A 22010-nucleotide genomic window follows, 5' to 3' on the forward strand; every position below is an offset into this window, starting at 1 on the left:
GGAGATCGGACCCTAATCCACATTCCTTCCTCCCCATAAAAAACTAAAGATAGTTAATGCACCTCAAAGTCTCCTCTCCCCCCCGCATTTGGGAAAGTAGTAAATTGTATATACTAACATAAAATTTGTCGTTATAACCATTTTAAAGTATAGGGTTCAGTGGCATTAGTTACATTCATGGTGTTGGGCAACCATCACCCCTATTTTCAAAACATTTTCATCACTCCAGGCAGAAACACTATACTTATTAAGCAGCAATTTCCAATTCCCCCATCTCCCAAGCCCCTGGTAAGTTCTAATCTACTTTCTGTCTCTATGAAATGGAATCATACAACATATGTCTTTTCGTGTCTGGCTTATTTCATTTAGCATAATGTCTTCAAGGTTCAGCCATGATATACACATACACACACACTTACACTTTTGGGTTGTCTCCATCTTTTGGCTATTGTCAATGATGTTGCTATCACATTGATATGAATATCTATTTGAGTCTCTGCTTTCGGTTCCTTTGTGTCTCTATCCAGAAGTGAGATTGCTGGACCACTGGTCCTTCTGTTTAACTTTCTGAGGAATTGCCAAGTTGTTTCCTACTGCTGCTCATCATTTGATTTTCCCATCACCAATGCACAAGGGTTGCATTTTCCCCACATCCTTGTCTGTGCTTATCTTCCTTTTATTTTTATAAGCATCCTAATGAGTGTGAAGTGACGTTGTCCGTGTGGCTTTGACTTACATTTCCTTGATGACTAAACTGATGTGGAACATCTTTCTGTGTGCTTCTTTGTGTGTGTCTTTTTTTAAAAGCCTATTTAAATCCTTTGCTCATTTTGTAATGGGGTCATTGTCTTTTTGTTGATGAGCTATAAGAATTTTTAATACCTGCTGGCTACTAGACTCTTAAATGATCTCTGATTTACAAATATTTTCTCCCATAGATATTCATAAAGATAGTGGTCTGTAGTTTTCTTTATAGGGTTTGCCTGGCTTTGATATCATGGTTTTGTTAGCATGTTAGTTTTTGATATCATGGTACATTTTTTTGGATTTGTTTGGGAAGGATTGGTGTTAATTTTTGGTGCTAACACACTAGGTTATCCAGTGTGTTGGTGTACATACACATTCTTATTGTTATTCATACTCTCATAATTCTTTTTCTTGCCGTAAAGTCAGTAGTAATGTTTCCTCTTTCATTTCTAATTTTAGCGATTTGAGTCTTTTTTTTCCTTTGTAATTTCTTCCCCATACTTTGTATGATTTCAGTCTTTTGAAATTTATTAATACTTATTTTATGGTCTGATAACATGATCTAACTTGGAAAATGTTCCATATCCACTGTGGAAAATGTCTATTCTGCTGTTGCTGGGTGATGTGTTTTGCTAGGTCTCATTGGTTCAGTGTTGTTCAAGTCCTCCATTATTGAAAATGTGTACTAAAGACTCCAACTCTTGTGCAGAACTAAGTCTCCTTTCAGGTCTGTCCATTTTTGCTTCAGATACTTTGGGACTCTGTTGTTAGGTGTGTATATATAGTTTTTAAATCTCGATGAACTGAACTTTTTTTATTTTTTTTATCAATTTGTGACTATAGCCTGGCAGACCATAGTCTATGGAGTTGCAGAGTCGGACACAACTTAAGCAACTTAGCATGACTTACGTCACTTAGCATAATGTCTTCAAGGTTCATCTGTATGGTTGCAAATGGTGTAGAGGTAGCTTTCCTCCTTTCTTATGACTGATATATATTTCAGTATGTAATTTTTTTTTTTAACCCATTACCCATTGACAGACACTTAGGTCATTTCCATATCTTGGCTATTTGAATAATGCTACCAGTAAATATGGGTGTGCCTATATCTCTTCAACAGCCTGTTTTTATTTCTTTGGGGTATATACCCAAGTATAGAGTTTGCTGGATAACATGGTAATTCTAAATTTGGGAGGAACCTCCTCATGGTTTTCCATGGTGGCTATACTGACTTCCACTTCAATAGCGGTATATATACAACACTTGGAGAAGGAAATGGCAACCCACTCCACTAATTCTTGCCTGGAGAATCCCATGGATGGAGGAGCCTTGTGGGCTACAGTCCATGGGGTCACTTGGACATGACTTTCTTTCTTTCTTTCTCTTTTCTCGGTATCCTCACCAGCACATGTTATGTTTCGTCATCTTGATGGTGGCCATGTGGTTTTGACTTGCATTTCCATGATGGTTGGTGGTGTTGAACACCTTTTCATTTATTCATTGACCTTTTGGATATCATCCTTGGAAAAAGGATGTTTCTTTAGTTCTTCTGCCCATTTTTAAAATCAGATTGTTTTCTGTTATCGGCTTGTATGAGTTTTGATATATTTTGGATAATAACCCCTTATCCAATATATGGTTAGCAGAGCCTTCCGTTCTGTAGGTTGCCTTTTCATTTTGCCAGCTATTTCTTTTGCAGTGCAGAGCCCTTTTAGTTTGATGCAGTCCCACAGGGTGGTTTTTGCTTTAGTTGTCTGTGCCCCTTTAGTTCTTTGTCCATGGTTCCCTTTATCTCCTTGAAGGTAATTAATAGTCGACTTTGCCTAGTAATTCCAGCGTCTAAGATCCCTCATGCATAGTTTCTGTCAGTTTCTCTTTTTCTTGTGAACGAGCCTTCCTTTCCTGTCTTTGGTAGTGAAAAAGTGAAAGTTGCTCCGTCGTGTCCAACTCTTTGGAACCCCATGGACCATACAGTCCATGGAATTCTTCAGGCCACAATATTGGAGTGGGTAGCCTTTCTCTTCTACAGGGGATCTTCCCAACCCAGGGATTGAACCCAGGTCTCCTGCACTGCAGGCGGATTCTTTACCAGCTGAGCCACAAGGGAAGTCTTTGGTATGCTTTGCAATTTTCTGTTTAGAACCACACACACTCAAGAATAATAAACGTCAGATTCTCTCCTTCCTCAGGGATTGCCCGTGAGGGCTGAGTCATCCACTTGTATTTTTTTCAAACTGTTTCTGCAAATTCTGTGTTCTTTGTTGCATGTGTTCACTGAAATTTGTTTCATTATCTCTGCAGTGGGCCTGTCACCTGACAGGAATTTCCTTAAAATGTCTGGGCCTTAAAAAGAGGGGAAGTGGATTTGTAACAGTACCTACCGTAAGATCTTCAGATCTTAAATAGATCCCCTTACTGTCCACTCTGGCCCCAGCTGGCCACTGGAGGGTGGCAGGTGGTTCTCTCTGCTGCCCTTCTACCAAATTCAGCAGCTTCTCCTTCCTCAAGCACTTCCCTGGTTGCCGTAAGTACCTTATCAGGTTCTGGTATCCCCAGACAGTTAACTTTAAGTGTTTTTCCAGCTACTGGTTATTTCAGTAGAGGGACTAAATTATAGAATTTTCTACTCTACCATTTTTCTTCTTAAAATCTACCTTTTTTTAAAAAGACTATAAATAGAAAGGACCCTTCTTCCTACCTGGGCTTTATCTTCCTGCCTGGTGTTTAACATGGCAGTTTCTAACTCTGCAGAAACACCGGTGATCCGGGGCATGAACAAAGTAGTGGGGAGGACCTGTGGCCTCACAGACTTCCTATGCTGGTGCACACAGAGCCGCTGACTTTTGATTGGATGATTGTAGGCCCACCTGTGAAGTCATCAGACTCCCTGTGAAGAATAAACCCAGGAGCTATGGGATAACCCTCCAGCATCACCCTATTTTAAGTTACCACAGTAGCTTCTATTTAGTCTCTACACCTGCTTTATAAGTTCCCTGGTTTTATTCTTGGTTCATTTTTACTTTGTCGTCTTGGTATGGTCATTTCAAAACAGATGGCAACATTTAGGTTGCTGGCTAACCGACTGAATCTCGTCTCCTAAGATACTCTATATGTATATCTTCCAAGATACTCTCTGATGGAGAATAAATGTGCTGTGTTAATGACTTGTGATAATCAACTACTTTGAAGAGCTAAGATTATATGTGGGTAACCTACTAAGAGTTTCTTTTTAACAGAACAGGAAAAAAAATTATCTTTGAAAGATGCAGGGTCATTGAGTTAATTGGCTCCTTTTCAGCCAAAAGAAAAACGTTTTTAAGCAAAAAAGAAAAGGTTCAAAAGAAAAACCTTTCCCCAACTATGATATCAGTGTGTATTGTTGAAGAGTGAAATATCACCATCCTACTAAGAGATCAATGAGATGTAATAAACTCTCATTTCAGTAGCAAATAAATGAAACTAATGAATACATTTTCCTTGCATTAATGCCACTAGTCATATATCAAGCACTCAATAAATGGTTGATTAATTGAACCCAAAAGCAATTAAAAGTTTTTTGAGTTTGTTTTTATTTCACTGATTTTTTTTTTCAAATTAAGTGACCATGAATCATTATCTCAATCTTTTGTATATAATCAGGAAAATCTGAAATTTAAGTATCAAAGGATAGATTTAGCATATTTTCTCGCTTTTTTCAACTTTAGCTCTAAGAATATGATGTGGGCTTAATTTTAATTCAGTAAAACACATAGCTAGCTGTGAAACACAGCTAGTAGTAAAAAGACAAGGTAGTACAAAGACAACGGTAGTGTCAAAGAGCAGGAAAGAACTTCCAGGTTTCTAATTAATTTTCTTTCTTCAAACATGGAAATGTCTACATTATTCAGTTCAGTCACTCAATGTTTCCAACTCTTTGTGACAACATGGACTGCAGCACGCCAGGCTTTCCTGTCTCTCACCAACTCCTGGAGCTTACTCAAACTCATGTCCATCAACTCTGTGATGTCATCAACCATCTCATCCTCTCTCGTCCCCTTCTCCTGCCTTCAGTCTTTCCCAGCATCAGGGTCTTTTCCAATGAGTCAGCTCTTCACATCAGGTGGCCAAAGTCTTGGAGTTTCAGCTTCAGCATTAGTCCTTCCAATGAATATTCAGGACTGATTTCCTTTAGGATGGACTGGTTGGATCTCCTTGCAGTCCAAGGGACTCTCAAGAGTTTTTCCCAACACCACAGTTCAAAAGCATCAATACTCGGCACTCAGCTATTTTTATGGTCCAACTCTCACATCCATACATGACCACTGGAAAAACCATAGCATTGACTAGACGGATCTTTGTTGGCAAAGTAATGTCTCTGCTTTTTAATATGCTATCTAGGTTGGTCATAGCTTTTCTTCCAAGGAGCAAGCATCTTTTAATTTTGTGGCTGCAGTCACCATCTGCAGTGATTTTGGAGCCGCAAAAAATAAAGTCTGTCACTGTTTCCATTGTTTTCCCATCTATTTGCCATGAAGTGTTGGAGCCAGATGCCATGATCTTAGTTTTCTGAATGTTGAGCTTTAACCCAACTTTTTCACTTTCCTCTTTTACTTTCATCAAGAGGCTCTTTAGTTCTTCTTTGCTTTCTGCCATAAGGGTGGTGTCATCTGCATATCTGAGGTTATTGATATTTCTCCTGGCAATCTTGATTCCAGCTTGAGCTTCATCCAGCCCAGCATTTCTCATGATGTACTCTGCATATGAGTTAAATAAGTGGAGTAACAATATATAGCCTTTACATACTCCTTTCCTGATTTGGAACCAGTCTGTTGTTCCATGTCCAGCTGTAACTGTTGCTTCTTGACTTGCATACAGATTTCTCAGGAGGCAGGTCAGGTGGTCTGGTATTACCATTGCTTTAAGAGTTTTCCAGTTTGTTGTGATCCACACAGTCAGAGGCTTTAGCATAGTCAATAAAGCAGAAGTAGATGTTTTTCTGAAGCTCTCTTGCTTTTTCGATGATCCAACGGATGTTGGCAATTTGATTTTTGGTTCCTCTGCCTTTTCTAAATCCAGCTTGAACATCTGGAAGTTCTCAGTTCACATACTATTGAAGCCTTGCTTGGAGAATTTTGAGCATTACTTTACTAGCGTGTGAGATGAGTGCAATTGTGCAGTGGTTTGAGCATTCATTGACATTGCCTTTCTTTGGGATTGGAATGAAAACTGACCTTTTTCAGTCTTGTGGCCACTGCTGAGTTTTCCAAAGTTGCTAGCATATTGAGTGCAGCACTTTCACAGCATCATCTTTTAGGATTTGAAATAGCTCAACTGGAATTCCATCACCTCCACTAGCTTAGTTCATAGTGATAATTCCTAAGGCCCACTTAACTTCACATTCTAGGATGTCTGGCTCTAGGTGAGTGGTCACACCATCATGATTCTCTGGGTTGTGAAGATCTTTTTTGTACAGTTCTTCTGTGTATTCTTGCCACCTCTTCTTAATATCTTCTGCTTCTGTTAGGTCCATACCATTTCTGTCCTTTATTGTGCCCATCTTTGCATGAAATGTTCCCTTGGTATCTCTAATTTTCTTAAAGGGATCTCTAGTCTTTCCCATTCTATTGTTTTCCTCTCTTTCTTTGCACTGATCACTGAGGAAGGCTTTCTTATCTCTCCTTGCTATTCTTTGGAACTCTGCATTCAGATGGGTATATCTTTCCTTTTCTCCTTTGCTTTTTGCTTCTCTTCTTTTCTCACTCATTTGTAAGGCCTCTTCAGACAACCTTTTTGCCTTCTTGCATTTCTTTTCTTGGGGATGGTCTTGATCCCTGCCTCCTGTATAATGTCACAAACCTCTGTCCATAGTTCTTCAGGCACTCTGTCTACCAGAGCTAATTCTTTGAATCTGTTTGTTACTTCCACTGTATAATTGTAAGGGATTTGATTTAGGTCATACCTGAATGGCCTAGTGGTGTTCCCTACTTTCTTCAATTTAAGTCTGAATTTGGCACTAAGGAGTTCATGATCTGAGCCACAGTCAGCTCCCAGTCTTGTTTTTGCTGACTGTATAGAGCTTCTCCATCTTTGGCTGCAAAGAATATAATCAATCTGATTTTGGTATTGACCATCTGATGATGTCCATGTGTGGAGTCTTCTCTTGTGTTGTTGGAAGAGGGTGTTTGCTATGACCAGTGCGTTCTCTTGGCAAAACTCTGTTAGCCTTTGCCCTGCTTCATTTTGTACTCCTAGGCCTAATTTGCCTGTTACTCCAGGTATCTCTTGACTTCCTACTTTTGCATTCCAGTCCTGTATAATGAAAAGGACATCTTTTTTGGGTGTTAGTTCTAGAAGGTCTTGTAGGTCATCATAGAACCGTTCAACTTCTTCAGTATTACTGGTTGGGGCACAGACTTGGGATTACTGTGATACTGAATGGTTTGCCTTGGAAGCAAACAGAGATCATTCTGTCATTTTTGAGATTGCATCCAAGTACTGCATTTCGGACTCTCTTTGCTATCAGGTCTACTCCATTTCTTCTAAGGGATTCCTGCCCACAGGAGTAGACATAATGGCTATCTGAGTTAAATTCACCCATTCCAGTCCATTTTAGTTCACTGATTCTGAAAATGTCAATGTTCACTCTTGCCATTTCCTCTTTGACCACTTCCAATTTACCTTCATTCATAGACCTAACATTCCAGGTTCCTATTTAGTATTCTTTACAGCATCAGACCTTGCTTCCATCACCAGTCCCATCCACAACTGGGTGTGGTTTTTGCTTTGGCTCCGTCTCTTCATTCTTTCTGAAGTTATATTTCCACTATTCTCCTGTAGCATATTGGGCACCTACCGTTATTATTAGGCCAGAGTTTTTCTTGCCTTGAAGAGGTCCGGGAGATAAAACCCAGTATATACTCAATAGAGGAAGAAATCATTTAATTGATCAGATATTTACTAAGTCACATTACAAATTGCATGTTCTTTCTATGTCCAGTTGGAATCACTAACCCAAGTTTCCCCATTTCCGTATGAATGAAGGATTGATTTATTTCCCCATTTAAATAAGCATTCATGTAGGTCAAATAACCTTACCTTCTGTTTTTCATTTTTAAAAGTTGACAGTAAACTGTAATAAATAGACAGCAAAGTTCATTAAGTGCTAAAAAATGACTTGTTTAACCAATCCTCATTTGGGTCATGAACAGAACCAACATCCAATACCCTTGTTAACCCCACCCAATCTCAATCCTCTCTTCCCCCTGCTTTCCTCCTTCCCCCAAGAGCCTCTTTTTTCCTATTTTCTTGGATGTTTCTTTATATTCTACTCCCTAATTATGAATCATTTATATATATATAGTTTTGTTGTTTTTAATTTTAGATAAGTGAGATCATTTTGGTGCATTTTTGTTCTGGTTATTTTGGTGCAACATTGTGAGATTAGGTCACATGGTATGTAGCTATGTTCGTTCATTTTCATTGATAGGCAGGATTCCATTTATACAAATATCTCACACTTTACCTGTCTTACTGTTGTTGGATATTGGGTTAGCTTCCAGTTGGGGTGGCACATACACACACATCTGTATGGAATATATACCTAGGGATATACTGTTGGATTTCAGGGAATATATATGTGCAACTATAAGTCTGCAAAGTGGTTTTCCAAATTGCTAACATTTTTTACTCGTATTAGAGTATCAGTTGTTCAATATGATGTGTTTATAGTGGTGTTTCTTCATAGTTTTAATTTACATTCCCTGATGACTGATGAAGTTGACTACCTTTTCATAAGCTTATTGGCTATTCAGATGTTCTTTTTTCTAAAGTGTCTGTGTATGAGATAAATGTTTTCAAAAATCTACAAGATACTGTTATTAGTACTGTTACAATTACTGTTACGTACAGTCAATATTTATTTAGATTTACTGGTGTAGTTACCACTTTCTTTGTTCTTCAGTCCTTACTGCATCTATCTTAGGTTATTCACCTTCATTGATATATAGGATTCCATGATGTAGATATATCACAATTTACTTGTTTTACTACTGGCGAGTATTTACTTGGGTAATTTGCCAATATTGTTTTCTTTGTACCTGAAGAATTTATTTTAGTAAAATTCTGCTCGTAGCAAATTATTCTAATTTTAATTGTATGAAATATTGTATTCTGGCTCTTCTTGAAGTAAGTTTCAGTGAGTATAGCATAGTTTGCGTTTCCTTTCAGTTCCTTGAAGCTGTCTTTCCACTGTCTTCCGCAGTTAAGAAGTCAGATGTCTGTCTTTGAGGATCTTCTCTGGCTGCTTTTATGATTTTTTTTTTTTAAGTATCTTTATTTTTAGATTGTCTTTATTTTCTCTAGTTTTACTATGATTCTAGATGTGCATTTCATCTTCTTGGGATGGCTTAGGTTTCATTGAGTTTAATTGGTGGTTGACTTTTTAAGTTCCAAGTAATTTTCATTCTCTGATTCTATCCCATTGTCCCCCTCCTCCCTCACATCCTGGAACTGCAGCTGAACATGTTAGACCACCTCATCGTTTCCACTGTGTCTCAAGTCCTGTACCCCCGCCCGTTTCTCTCTTTCCGCATGCTTTGTAGTTGAAGTTTCTTCTGACTTAGTGACTAAGCAACAACAGTACAAAGTTAAGTCTTGTCGGACTCTTGCAGCCCCATGGACTGTAGCCCACCAGGCTCCTCTGTCCGTGGGATGGTCTAAGCAAGAATACTGGAGTGGGTTGCCATTTCATTCTCCAGGGGATCTTCCACTTTACTAATTAAGTCTAACCTACCATTAAACTCATCCATTGGTGCCTTAATTCTTAATTCTCTGATTTCTGGTATCTTTTTCAACTCTGTGACATCATGTTTTATAGCTTCTTGTGGCTTTTAAGCATTCTTAACTCCAGCATCTATCTCCATGTATGTAGTAAGCAGAACTTCTCTACACTCTGGGTCAGATAATTTCCAGTGTAGAGTCTCTGCAGTCTCTCTTCTTTTGTTGTCTTGTCTTGATGTATACCTACCTCACTGTTTTGTTACTTGCTGAGCATTTTATGAGAGAATTTGCTTTCAGGAATACTTCAGGACGTCGATGATGGTTGCTCCTCACCTTCCTCGTACCGTAGAGGACAGCCCTTCGTGGAGGGAGGAGAGATACAGGGGGTTGCAGCTGGTTCTCTGCCTCTGGTAGCCACGTGCCTCCTCCCATTCTGCTTGCATCCAGCCGGCCTTTGTGGATCCAGCTGCCCTTTCTGGGCTGGCATCACCACTGAGGCAGAAAAGGCTCTACTGACTTCTCAGAGCTCACATTTTCTCCCTATTTCCTGCCTGATAATTAGCTGTTGGGTATTTTTCTAGTGGAAGCATTTTTAGTTTTGTGTACTTTTTTTAACTGTTTGCAGCTAAAAAGTTGGTCCTAGCCATTTAGTCAGACATAAGCCTGAAGTCACCTTTTCTATAAGCTTAAATACTCCTGGGGCTTCCCAGGTAGTGGTAAAAAACCCGCCTGCCAATGCAAGAAAACGTTAGAGATGCAGGTTCATTCCCTAGGTCAGGAAGATCCCCTGGAGAAGGGAATGGAAACCCACTCCAGTATTCTTGCCTGGAGAATCCTGTGGACAGAGGAGCCTGGCGGGCTACAGTCCAGGGGGGTCTCAGAGTCGGACACAGCTGAGCGACTCAGCACACACTCCTGCCTGGTTTCCATCAGTGTTCCATCTCTGTTGCTTTTTCCCCCCCAAACCTCTATATCACATTTCTCTTCATTTTAAAAAGGGTGACCACATTGATCAAATTATTTAAACAGTACACCCCTTCCCAGTAGTTCTCACATGTGTAAGAACCATCTGCTAACACAGGCAGGCAGTACAAAACTCTGTGACCAGAACCTTGTGTGTAATTATTATTTTTTACTGAGTCCTTGTTAGTGAAATGGAGATAAAGCACTGTATAAGACAAACATGGTGATCTTATCAGAGGACAGGGAGAAGCTGGACACAGAGAAGGTGAGGTGATTGAGACAAGTCAGCTGACCTTTCTACGCAGGAATAAAAATGGATGTGCTGTTATCAGGGCTGACGAGATGTTCACAGCCAGAGCAAGGCAAGCGGGTCGGGCATCACCCACAGCACAGGCGCCAGGGCTCCTTGGGAACACACTGCATCCACGGAGCCAAGCTGGCTCTGAATTACGGTTCTTGTACTTCAGTTGTGTGACCTTGAGTTCGGACGCTTTCTGAACCTCTCATGCCTCCCAGGATAGTAATCTCAGTCTCGGCGGGGTGTGCCCAGCATCTAGCGTGCGTGCCTGGTGTGGATGTAAGGGCTCCGAGTGGCCCTCCTCTAGCTTTATACTGTACAGACACAGCTCTACGGTTGTTGCTGCTTTTATTTTGAGGTGGAGTTAGTCAGAATTGTGACTATGTAACTAATTGTGATTCTGACAAGCAGGGTTGAGGCTCATTTCCTGCTTCTGACTTATTTTCTCTTTTAAAGGAAAAATGTGTTTTATTTTCATCTTCTAAGCTTCACTCTGGTATTGGATCTACCCCTTAGAGAGAAAGGGCAGTAGTAACCTGGAGAAGCAGAGTGTCGAAACCTAATCAGGTATCACCTTGACTAGTTGACTCCTTTTGCCTGCTTCCTCTATTTATGTAAAAATAGAATGCATTTTTTTTCTAACACATATCAGTAGAATTTAAGGGCTTACCTGGTGGTGCTAGTGGTAAAGAATCTGCCTGCCAATGCAGGAGACTTGGGTTTAGTCCCTGGGTTGGGAAGATCCCCTGGAGAAGGGAATGGCAACCCACTCCACTATTCTTGCCTGGAGAATCCCGTGGGGAGAGGAGCCTGGTGGGTTACCATCTCTGGGGTCATAGAGAGTGAGACACGACTAAGCACACACAGCACAGAATTTGAGTAAACAGTGAGGTTTGTTCCATTTTCATCTTTGATTTCACCTTTTTAAGGTTCTGTGATTCCCTCCCTCCCCCTTTATTAAACAGCACTGACCAGCTCCCAGTTAAGCTGCTCTGTGGCCCGTGGCTGAGGCAGTTGGCCTGTACATTTGGGGTAATTTCCTGTCTTTCATCAACACTTAGAGTAGCTGAAGCTATGTTAAGCTGAAATGGTACACATCTTTCAAAGAAAGGGAGAGGTGATGAGGAAGCAGAGGCATTTTTGTCCACCTTGAGGGACTGGAGGCTCGGAGGCATCTGCTGTCATTTCCTTCTCCAGGGCATCCTCCCTACCCGGGGATCAAACCTATGTCTCCTGCATTGGCAAGCGGATTATTTACCACTGTACCACCTGGGAAGCCCATGCAGCCACAGGCTGAGGGTTTAATCAAAGCGAAGAACAGTGCTGGCTCTGGGCAGGATAAGAGGAGCAGAGGGCGGACAGGTCAGTACTTGGTGGGAAAGCTGTTTCTGCATTGTGGCCTCTGGGCTTATTGCTCCAAGGCCAACTGCCCAGAGCACCCAGCTCCTGGTAAACCTGGGGGAGATGCCTCCAGTTCGTGGACTGCCCCCTCCTCCCTGTCCTCGAGGCAGTGCTGCCCACCGTGGGCTCTGCCAGCCGGGCACCCTGAGGACAGCTGCACAGAGGTCAGCCGCTCACCCTCTGGCCCAGGGACGGGCAGGGCCGCGCGCAGGCCTTCAGGTAGAGAACCTGCTTACTTTGGAGACAGCCCGCTGCCTGCCTGTCCTCAAGGGCAGAAGCCTATGAGACAGCTGCCCACGTCAGTCCAGGCGCTCGGCTGACGTCAGCTGAGAGATGTAATTGCTTTTTCTTGGCTGTCTTGCAAGAGGAAAGTTACTGTGACGAGGAGCCCTGCTAACCAAGGAGAGCAGAAGGGGCAGAGCGTGGCCTCCGCCCACCCCGGGGATGGTGCGTTTTCCCTTCTAAGCTGGCTGAGAATGCTAATACTTTTGCCAGCCTGTTCTGCAGAGGGTAGAAACAGAGGAAAATCTTTCTTTAAGAAACAGGAGGCACAGAGAGATACAAATGGGGAATATTTTTGTTTAAGTAAGAGGTGAGTCCAGGCTGGCTAAAGGTCAAACTTCTCTCCCCAAAATACTAACAGCTTCCCTGGTGGGCCGGAAGTAGACTTCCCATCTCAGTGCTACTGATGTTACTGAAAACAAGGATCGGAGCTTGAAAGTGTGTAAAAGTACATAGCAAGCAAAGCCTGAATGTGTCTCCTCCCTCAAGTTAGTAATGGTTTCCAGGCCCCATCTTCTGCATTAGGGCAGAAGCTGGGAACTGGGGAGTCTGGATGCTCAGTGGGACTTTCTGTTGTTGTTGCCTTGGGTCTGTTACAGCGGGGGCTTCTGTCTAGTTGTGGCACTCAGGCTTAGTTGCACCATGGCATGTGGGATCTTAGTTCCCCGACCAGGGATCCAAGCCACATCCCCTGCATTGGAAGATGGATTCTCAACCACTGGACCCCAGGGAGGTCCCTCAGTGGGACTCCTAACTGAGGAGTGCTGAGCTGTACCCCAGTAAAGCTGTTCGTTAACCAGCACGCTGGGAGTGCGCCAGATCATGGGACTTTGTGGTTGTCCAGGGGTTGTAGAATCCTGTGCTACGTGTAAGGAGTGGCTTCTCTCTTACCTCCACAGCTCTTTATGGTGGACAGATGTAGGCTGGGGCATGCTTGGGGAAGTAAAGCTCTCTGACCGGCTGCACATCTTCAGTCTGGTGCACTGTAGCCCACCAGGCTCCTCTGTCCATGGGATTCTTCAGGCATGAATTCAGGAGTGGATTGCCATGCCCTCCTCCAGGGGATCTTCCCGACTCAGGGATCGAACCTGCAACTCTTCCATCTCCTGCATTGGCAGGCAGATTCTTTACCACTAGCGCCACCTGGAAAGCCCTCAATCTGGTTATAACTGTGGTAAAGATCACCATGTTTATTTGAAAGAGGAGATTTAAACTTGATTCCAGGGACTGAGCTGAGCAGAATCAAAAGGAAACATTAAATCTATCTTGTGACCTCATGTAGGCAGGAAGCTAGAAGCAACAGAAGTCTGATGGATGAGTTGGTCATTGTTGAAGCTGGGTACTGGGTATTTGGAGGTTCCGTCTACTACTGCCTCTACTTTTGTTGTTTGAAATTCTCCATAATAGATTGTTTTAAGCCCATGGGAAATGACATCTGTTTTGTAAAATTAGAAGTATAAAAAGCCAACGTCACACCAGTCAGAATAGCTATCATTAAAAAGTCTACAAATAATGGATGCTGGAGAGGATGTGGAGGAAAGAGAACCCTCCTCCACCGCTGTTGGGAATGTAAGTTGGTGCAGCCACTCTGGAGAACAGTATGGGGTTCCTTAAAAAACTAAAAATAGAGTTACCATATGATCCTTCAGTCCCACTCCTGGGTGTGTATCTAGAGAAAACTAATTTGAAAAGATCCATGCAGCCCAGTGTTCACTGTAGCACTATCTACAATAGCCAAGACATAGAAGCAACCTAAATGTCTGCTGACAGATGAATGGATAAAGGTATGGGGAGTGTGTGTGTGTGTATACAAATACACATGCACTCACGTACATAGAATAGAATATTAGCCATAAAAAACAATGAAATATTGCCATTTGCAGCAACATGGATGGGCCTATATAGATTATCATACTCAGTGAAATCAGACAGACACCACTTATATGTGAAATTTTCTTAAAATGATACAGATGAACTTATTTACAAAACAGAGAAAACAAATGTATGGTTACTAAGGGGGGGAGGGATAAAGTAAGAATATGGGATTAACAGATACACACTACTGTATGTAAAGTAGATATCCAACAAGGACCTACTGTACCACACAGGGAACTGTATTCAACATCTTGTATGTGTGTATATATAACTGAATCACTGCACTGGATACTTGAGACTAACACAATACTACAAATTAACTGTACTTCAGTTTTTTAAAAAATCCACTTATAATTGTATAAATTAGGGAGCTGTTGTTTAATAGATACAGACTTTCAGGTTTACTGCTATAGACTGGATGGTGGTGAGGGTTGAGCAACAGTGTGAAGGTACTTAATACCAGTAAATTGTACAGTTAAAAATGGTTAAAATGATAAGTTTATCTTATGTATTATTACAGTGCCAAAAAGTACCAAACAAAATGGCTTCCACCAAACAGAAAACATTTTTCACAACAGCTTCCTAGGTAAGCAACTTTAAGACTGGCTACTTCCAAAAAGGACCCAGGTTGTCTTCAGCTGCCCACTCTGCCAGCCTCCACCCACCTGCTTCATCCTTAGCCAACTCCCTCGGAAGCTTCCTGCCCAGCCAGAAATTTCTTTCCAACAGACTCAGAGATACAGAGAACAAACCAGTGGTCACCGCTGGGGAGAGGCCAAGTAGGGGTAAGGGACTAAGAGGCACAGACTGCCATGCGTGAAATAAATAAGCTACCAGGATAGATTGTATAGCACAGGGCAACAAGCCAACATTTTATCATAACTTACACTGTACTCCATTTAAAGAATTTTGAGGGACTGTGTTGTACGTGTGCAGCTAGTATTATGAATCAACTATACTTCAATTAAGAAAAAAAGAATTTCTTTCCAAAAGAACATACATAAAAAGAGACCATCTAAGAGCAAGAGAGGCTTCCAGAATCATCACATCACTCAGCATCCCCACTTGATTGTCCTAACAGCCATTTTACCTGCAGCACGGCCGAAGCCAATCTCCTGCTGTCCTCCCCAACCCCTCTCCCAGCATCTTTCAGTCTCACTAACTGGCAATTCATTCTTTCTCCAAATCTATCCTTATTCAGCCAAAAATCTTAGAGTCATCTTAGGCCCCTCTCTTCACACCCATCAGCAGATTCTTCTGACTCTCCCTTTTAAGTATTTCAAGGTTTCAGCCACTCTTCACCACTATGATTCTGCTTTGAGCCACCTCCATCTCTTACCTGGATTGTTGCAGTAGCTTCTTAACTGGTCTCCCTGTTTCTGCCCTTGGTTTGTGTATCTGTGCTCAGTCGCTCAGTCATGTCTGACTCTTTGCAGCCCCATGGGCTGTAGCCCACCAGACTCCTCTGTCCATGGGATTTCCCAGGGGAGAATACTGGAGTGGGTTGCCGTTTCCTCTTCCAGGGCATCTCCCCGACCCAGGGATTGAACCCAGGTCTTCCTGCATTGCGGGAGATTCTTTTACTATCTGAGCCACCAGGGAAGCCCCCTGCCCTTGGTTACTTACTCACTCACTGAACAAATACGTACAGGTATTGCTCCAGGTACTAGCAATTCTGCAGGTAAAAACCCTGCCCTCCGGTACTTTCCTTCTGTTCTCAAAATAGCATCCAGAGAGATCTCTTTCAAAGGTAAGTCAGTCATGTCACTTTTCTGATCAGAATCCTTAAATTATGCTACAGTATGTGCATTGCAGCTGAAGTGAGGAAAAGCTTGTTTTAATCTTAGGGTGCCTCTCCCTAAACGCTGTCATGTCACAGAGCAAAGTTCAGTTTGAATGCAAACTTTAAAGTGGAAGAAAGGACGACAAAAGTCATTTCTAGCATATTTGTGTGTTTCTAGGATTCTAGAAACAGCTCTGCACTGAATGACTTCAGAGACATCTGTGTGATACACTGATCACGCTGGTAATGGTTTCTTAACCACCTACCTCTCATCCTTTTTCCTTATTTTGTTGAATTCTTTGTATAAATAGAGCTGTCAAAACTCATGGAACATCTATTAAATGGATGTACACCCTCATGGGATTTTTTTTAATCCAACTATAACATACATGAATAAAGTACAATGTTTTCAGTATACCATGTGATTTGTGTGTATGTGTAAGTTCCCATGTATTAAATAACTTCTAACCCAGATCAAGATATACCATTTTCAGCACTCCAGAACACTCCCTTGTTCCATCTGTCAATCCTTATTGTCTTCCAAATATAACCAGTATTCTGACCTTTATCACCATAAAATTAGTTTTGCCTGTTTCTGAACTTTCATTCATGGACTCATACATCTGGTTTCTTTCGTGCAAAATTAGATCTGTGAGATTCATCCGTGGTGTTGGAGGTAGCTCTAGATCCTGCTTTCCTGTTGCCTTACTAGTATTCCACTGTGTGAACATCCTGTACTTTATCCATTCTACTATTGATCGATGTTTGGATTATTTCCTGTTTTGGATGTTATGAGTATCCTGTCTTTTGTTGGCTATAAGCATTTGTTTCTCTTTTCACTCTGGGAATGTGATTGCTGGGACATAGGACCTGCTTACAGATACAGAACTTTAGGAGATAATGCAAACACTAAAGTGGTTGTACCCTCTGACGGGGACTTCCCAGGTGGTGCTAGTGGTAAAGAACCCGACTGCCAATGTAGGAGACATAAGAGACTTGAGTTCAATCCCTGGGTCAGAAAGATCCCCTGGAGGAGAGCATGGCAACCCACTCCAGTATTCTCGCCTGGAGAATCCCATGGACAGGGGAACCTTGCAGGCCACAGTCCATGGGATTGCAAAGAGCTGGACAGAACTGAAGTGACTTAGCATGCATGCACCTACCCCCTGAGAGGCATGAGATGTCTTCCTGGATTCAGTGGGTCTGAGCAGCCTGACCCATTATTTGTTCATGTTTCTGTCTTCCCCCAGCTCTACCCCAAACCAGAGTGTTGAACAGAAATGATTAGAACACAAAAGACAAGGTGAAATTGTACAAGGCAAAATATCAGTAATCCTAGGATTGAAAGGGAAATTCTCCAGTGACCTCTTACTACACGACAATTCTGTTGTTACCTCCATCACATCAGCTTCAGTTCCGTTTTCAGGATACTTGAAAGATTTTGAAAAGGGATGGGAAACAAAACACGATGGGAAGGCTGTTCCTAAATGGCAAATGTTCAGGCTAAAGAATGAGGTTAGACTGGCAAGGGCTAGCAATGGCCTGATTTCACACACAATATTGATCACTAGGAATACAAAGTGGTGAACAAGATACATAGAGCTTCCACCACAGGGGCAGAGGGGAGGTCAGCCAGCATCACAGGGCCCCGTGGTGAGAGCTGTGGGGCAAAGCACTGAAAAGAAAAATGCCAGTGTCTTCCTTTACGTTACACACAGTAAAACTACAACATTACTGACACCAGAAATAGTGTTTTCCACACATCGTGTGATTCTGTGGCAGCAGCTGGCTGGCCTACAGTTAACTCAGTTCTCACACTAGCTCCCTGGAGGTGGCGTCAGACCCCACAGGTTACGTGTTCAGTTCCCAAGACCGCCCCCACTTTGGATGCAAATCCCAACTCTAGATAGTCAGCATGCCTCTGACCAACCAGTTCCAGATCAGAGGATCCCACGCCCCTCCCCAGGGTTTAATTCATTTGCTAGAGAGCACAGCATGGGCCAAACCTGGAAGCTAGATAAGGAGCCAGACATAGAGGGAACTTAAAACTTCACCAAGGCTGAAGCATAGTGTTTCCAGGGAGAACAGTAGCAAGAGATGAAGCTAGAAAAACCATCAGATATCAGATCATTAGAAGTTTTAAAATAATAACAGCAACCAGTGTTTCAAAAGAATCAACTTTTTCCAGACTGTTGGACTTAAGCACATCTCAAGGACCATCTCATTTACTATTCACCATCCTTAAAACATAGGTACATTATTACAGATGATAAAATGTAGGTTCAGGGAAATTAATTGGCCAAAGCCACAGCCCTTAAAACGACAGGTCTAGGCCTTAAACCCATGTCTAACTGATCAAAAGCCCATACTCTTAACCACTCATATAGATAATTGGAGAAGGAAATGGCAACCCACTCCAGTATTCTTGCCTGGAGAATCCCAGGGACAGAGGAGCCTGGTGACTGCTGTCCATGGGGTTGCACAGAGTTGGACACGACTGACGAGACTTAGCAGCGTATAGATAATACCACATAAACCATGCTTTATCCTCCTGGGAGCTCAACTTCTTTTTTTTTTTTTTTCCTGTAATGCTTTCTTTTTTTTTTTTATTATTTATTTTTTTCCATTTATTTTTATTAGTTGGAGGCTAATTACTTTACATCATTGCAGTGGTTTTTGTCATACATTGAAATGAATTAGCCATGGATTTACATGTATTCCCCATCCCGGTCCCCCCTCCCACCTCCCTCTCCACCCGATCCCTCTGGGTCTTCCCAGTGCACCAGGCCCGAGCACTTGTCTCATGCACCCAACCTGGGCTGGTGATCTGTTTCACCCTAGATAATATACCTGTTTCGATGCTGTTCTCTTGAAACATCCCACCCTCGCCTTCTCCCAGAGTCCACAAGTCTGTTCTATACATCTGAGTCTCTTTTTCTGTTTTGCATATAGGGTTATCGTTACCATCTTTCTAAATTCCATATATATGTGTTAGTATACTGTAATGGTCTTTATCTTTCTGGCTTACTTCGCTCTGTATAATGGGCTCCAGTTTCATCCATCTCATTAGAACTGATTCAAATGAATTCTTTTTAATGGCTGGGAGCTCAACTTATATGTGTTCATGGTTTATTAGACACCATTTACAATAATTTTCTCAAATGGAAGTAATATATAGATTCCTTTTCAAGAAGAAAAAGTTTACAGACCTTTAGTAGTTGACTTAAATCAGCTAATGTTCCTTAAAACGTAGGCAAATAAAATGTCAGCTTAAGTTCCTAGTGCTTAAACTGCTTGTATATCAGAATAAGTACACCAAATTAATCCCCCCCAAAACCTATAAAACAAGGTGCAGATTAAGTACCACTAATTTCATGTCACTGACATTGTTTTGCGGAAATGGTCGCTCTGGAGGAGTGAGTGGCCCTGACACTTCTCTGGGTCAGGGCACCGAGGCTGCGGAGACCGCACGTCCCACACCTGTCCTCTTGTTCAGCCTCCCAGGAAACCACGACGCTGTCTGGCTTCACTTGGAGTATGGACATCGCACACATTAGGTCCACCACTCGCCATTCACCCGCAACATCTAAAGCTGTGCTGCATGGCGCCCACAGGATTGTAAACCCATCAGCTCTGAAATACAGTTTCTATGCTTTTAATGCAACTTGAGTTCAGAGTTCGTAACAGTTCCAGACTTACTAAAATGAGATTCAATCTGGAATGGACTTTGGTCTGTAAGTGAGTGGGAGACTGAAGGAGGACACCTCAGAGGGACGCATGTGCTGGCTTTTGAGTGTTACTAAGTCACACTTGGGCGTCCCAGGTGGCATTGGTTGTAAAGAACCTGCCTGACAATGCAGGAAACATAAGACATGCAGGTTAGATCTCTAAAGTCAGGAAGATCCCCTGGAGGAGGGCATGGCAACCATGCAAAGTTAAGCTTAATAGAGATTCTGATTCTGTTTTTTCTGCTTCCTCACAGGTGTCGGCACCAGGAATTATTACAGAAAGATTGGCTACAGATTGCAAGGTCCATACATGGTAAAGACGCTAGAATAACACCACACCAGCCTGCCTTGAGGCATCTCCTCCCTGGCAGGAAACAGATCCAGGATGTCTTGAAAACTCAGCACAGAGGCTGAGCAAAGCAAATGGACCTCCCTGAGCCCCTGGCAGGAGGCTCCCCCTCGCCCTGGAGCCTGGAAACCTTGCTTAGGGCTGGGTCGGGCTTCTGCTGACCAAGCCTATGGAGCCTGGACACTCAGACCTACCCCCCTCCACACCACCCGCTCCTGCATGTTCTCAAGACGTCACCTGTTTTCGAGGCTTAACTCCTGTATCTAGTTTCTCAGTTTTGCATGAGACTTGCAAGTGACCTAACTGTGACTCAGGCAAAGAGACAAAAAGCAAATTAATCAACTCATTTGGACACCACGATTCATGTACTAAAACTGGCTATGTCACTTAAGGAGTAAACTTAGGGGTAGGTTATTTATATAGAGTATAGACAAAGAGTCGTGTTGGGATCATGTGAAAACTGTCAGACATTGATCTCTGTCCTGTTACTATAATACGTACGCATTCCAGCACTAGTTTAAAAAATGAGCTTTCGTTTTAAATGGCAATCATTGTGGTTCCTGCGCTGCTGTTTGAAACAACTGTGATGGGGAGAGAACAGGTGAGGGTTCAAGCTTGGAACCAGCCTTTCTCGGTTCACAGGCTACCATCTACAAGGGCCATTACAGACATCCATCTATTTGAGGGTTTTTATTGCCTGTACTTCCCTCACACTTGACCACTGCAGCACACCGCGGGCGGCACTTCCGTCCAGAGGAGCGTTTGGCGTCCCCGTCGGGCTGTCCTGAGCAGGCCGTCTGCCGCACACACGTCTGAGCTGTGTGTCCCTGAGTCAAGGCGCATATCCACAGCCACTCTTCCCTGCATTTTAATTCTTTCAGTTTTAAATGGAGAAAGGTCAGAGTTAAACTCATATGTGAAAGTTAAAAAAAAAATACTGGAAACAGGCCCAAATCTAAAAATAGGAGAAAGATTGGCTTTTTCAAAGCATCATCTTCTAGGACTGCCTCTCTGTGACTTCCAGGTGAGCTCTTAAGGAGACTCAGCCTGGAGAGGGTCTGTTCTTAAGAGCGTGGCTTAACCTGCATCCTTGGGATTCGGTGGCATTTTACAAAAAGGTTTAGTAAAGGGAGTTGATTCCTCTAAAGGTTTGAAAAATAAAATCTTCAACACAGACGGAAGAATCATGTAAGGCTTTTTCTCTCCTCTCCCTGTAAACACAGGGACATTTGCCCTGAGTTTACAGGTTCGGGTTTCTTGTCTCCAGCACTGTCCATTTCCTCCTGGGGTGCTGTTTGCCATCTTGTTGAAATGCCACCAGGCAAATGGCATCAGCTCCCTTTTCGACTCGCTGCGTAACTGCAAAGGCTTTTCACGAGCGCCGTTTAGGGAATTCAGCTACTTCTCAGTTTTGAGCCAAACTGAGGACACTAGCCCCAGAGACAGCCTCTCAGATAACAGAAACTACTCAGAGAAGGATGGTTCTCAGTGCAGGCTTTGGAACTAACACCAGCACATGCACAGCTGGTCACTACGGCCTGGACCCCTGGGAAAGGAGTCTTACCACTGAGGGAGGACCCGCATGGGCATCACGGGGAGGGGGGCACTTCATCATTATTTTTAGCGTGGACGCTCTTTACTTCCAATCAGTGTGTCCTTTTCTTTACTAATTAAAGCAGACCTACAGTGGATGTCAGGTCACAAATAAGCTGCTCTTAGTTAGCATGAAATTCAAGTTAACTCACGTTTAAGCAGAATGCCTTCCCCTGACTTCCAAAGACTGTTCTTGGCATCTCTGGTGCCTGGCCGTTCTAGAGATGTGTAGTC

The 22010-nt window shown here is 42.5% G+C and overlaps 1 protein-coding gene across 2 annotated transcripts in view; it reads left to right on the forward strand.

The window, feature by feature from the left end:
- The window catches only part of ELP3 (elongator acetyltransferase complex subunit 3), a 120610-nt gene extending 99243 nt beyond the window's left edge, over positions 1-21367 (forward strand). For both annotated transcript variants that reach the window (XM_020877898.2, XM_070480625.1), the window contains one exon: positions 20089-21367. In XM_020877898.2, the coding sequence (XP_020733557.1) occupies positions 20089-20165 (77 nt within the window). In that variant the 3' untranslated portion in view covers positions 20166-21367. The remainder of the gene's footprint in view (positions 1-20088) is intronic.
- Positions 21368-22010: the final 643 nt, after the last annotated feature.

The sequence above is a fragment of the Odocoileus virginianus genome, chromosome 18, assembly GCF_023699985.2.
Source record: "Odocoileus virginianus isolate 20LAN1187 ecotype Illinois chromosome 18, Ovbor_1.2, whole genome shotgun sequence".
Classification (NCBI taxonomy): Eukaryota; Metazoa; Chordata; class Mammalia; order Artiodactyla; family Cervidae; genus Odocoileus; species Odocoileus virginianus.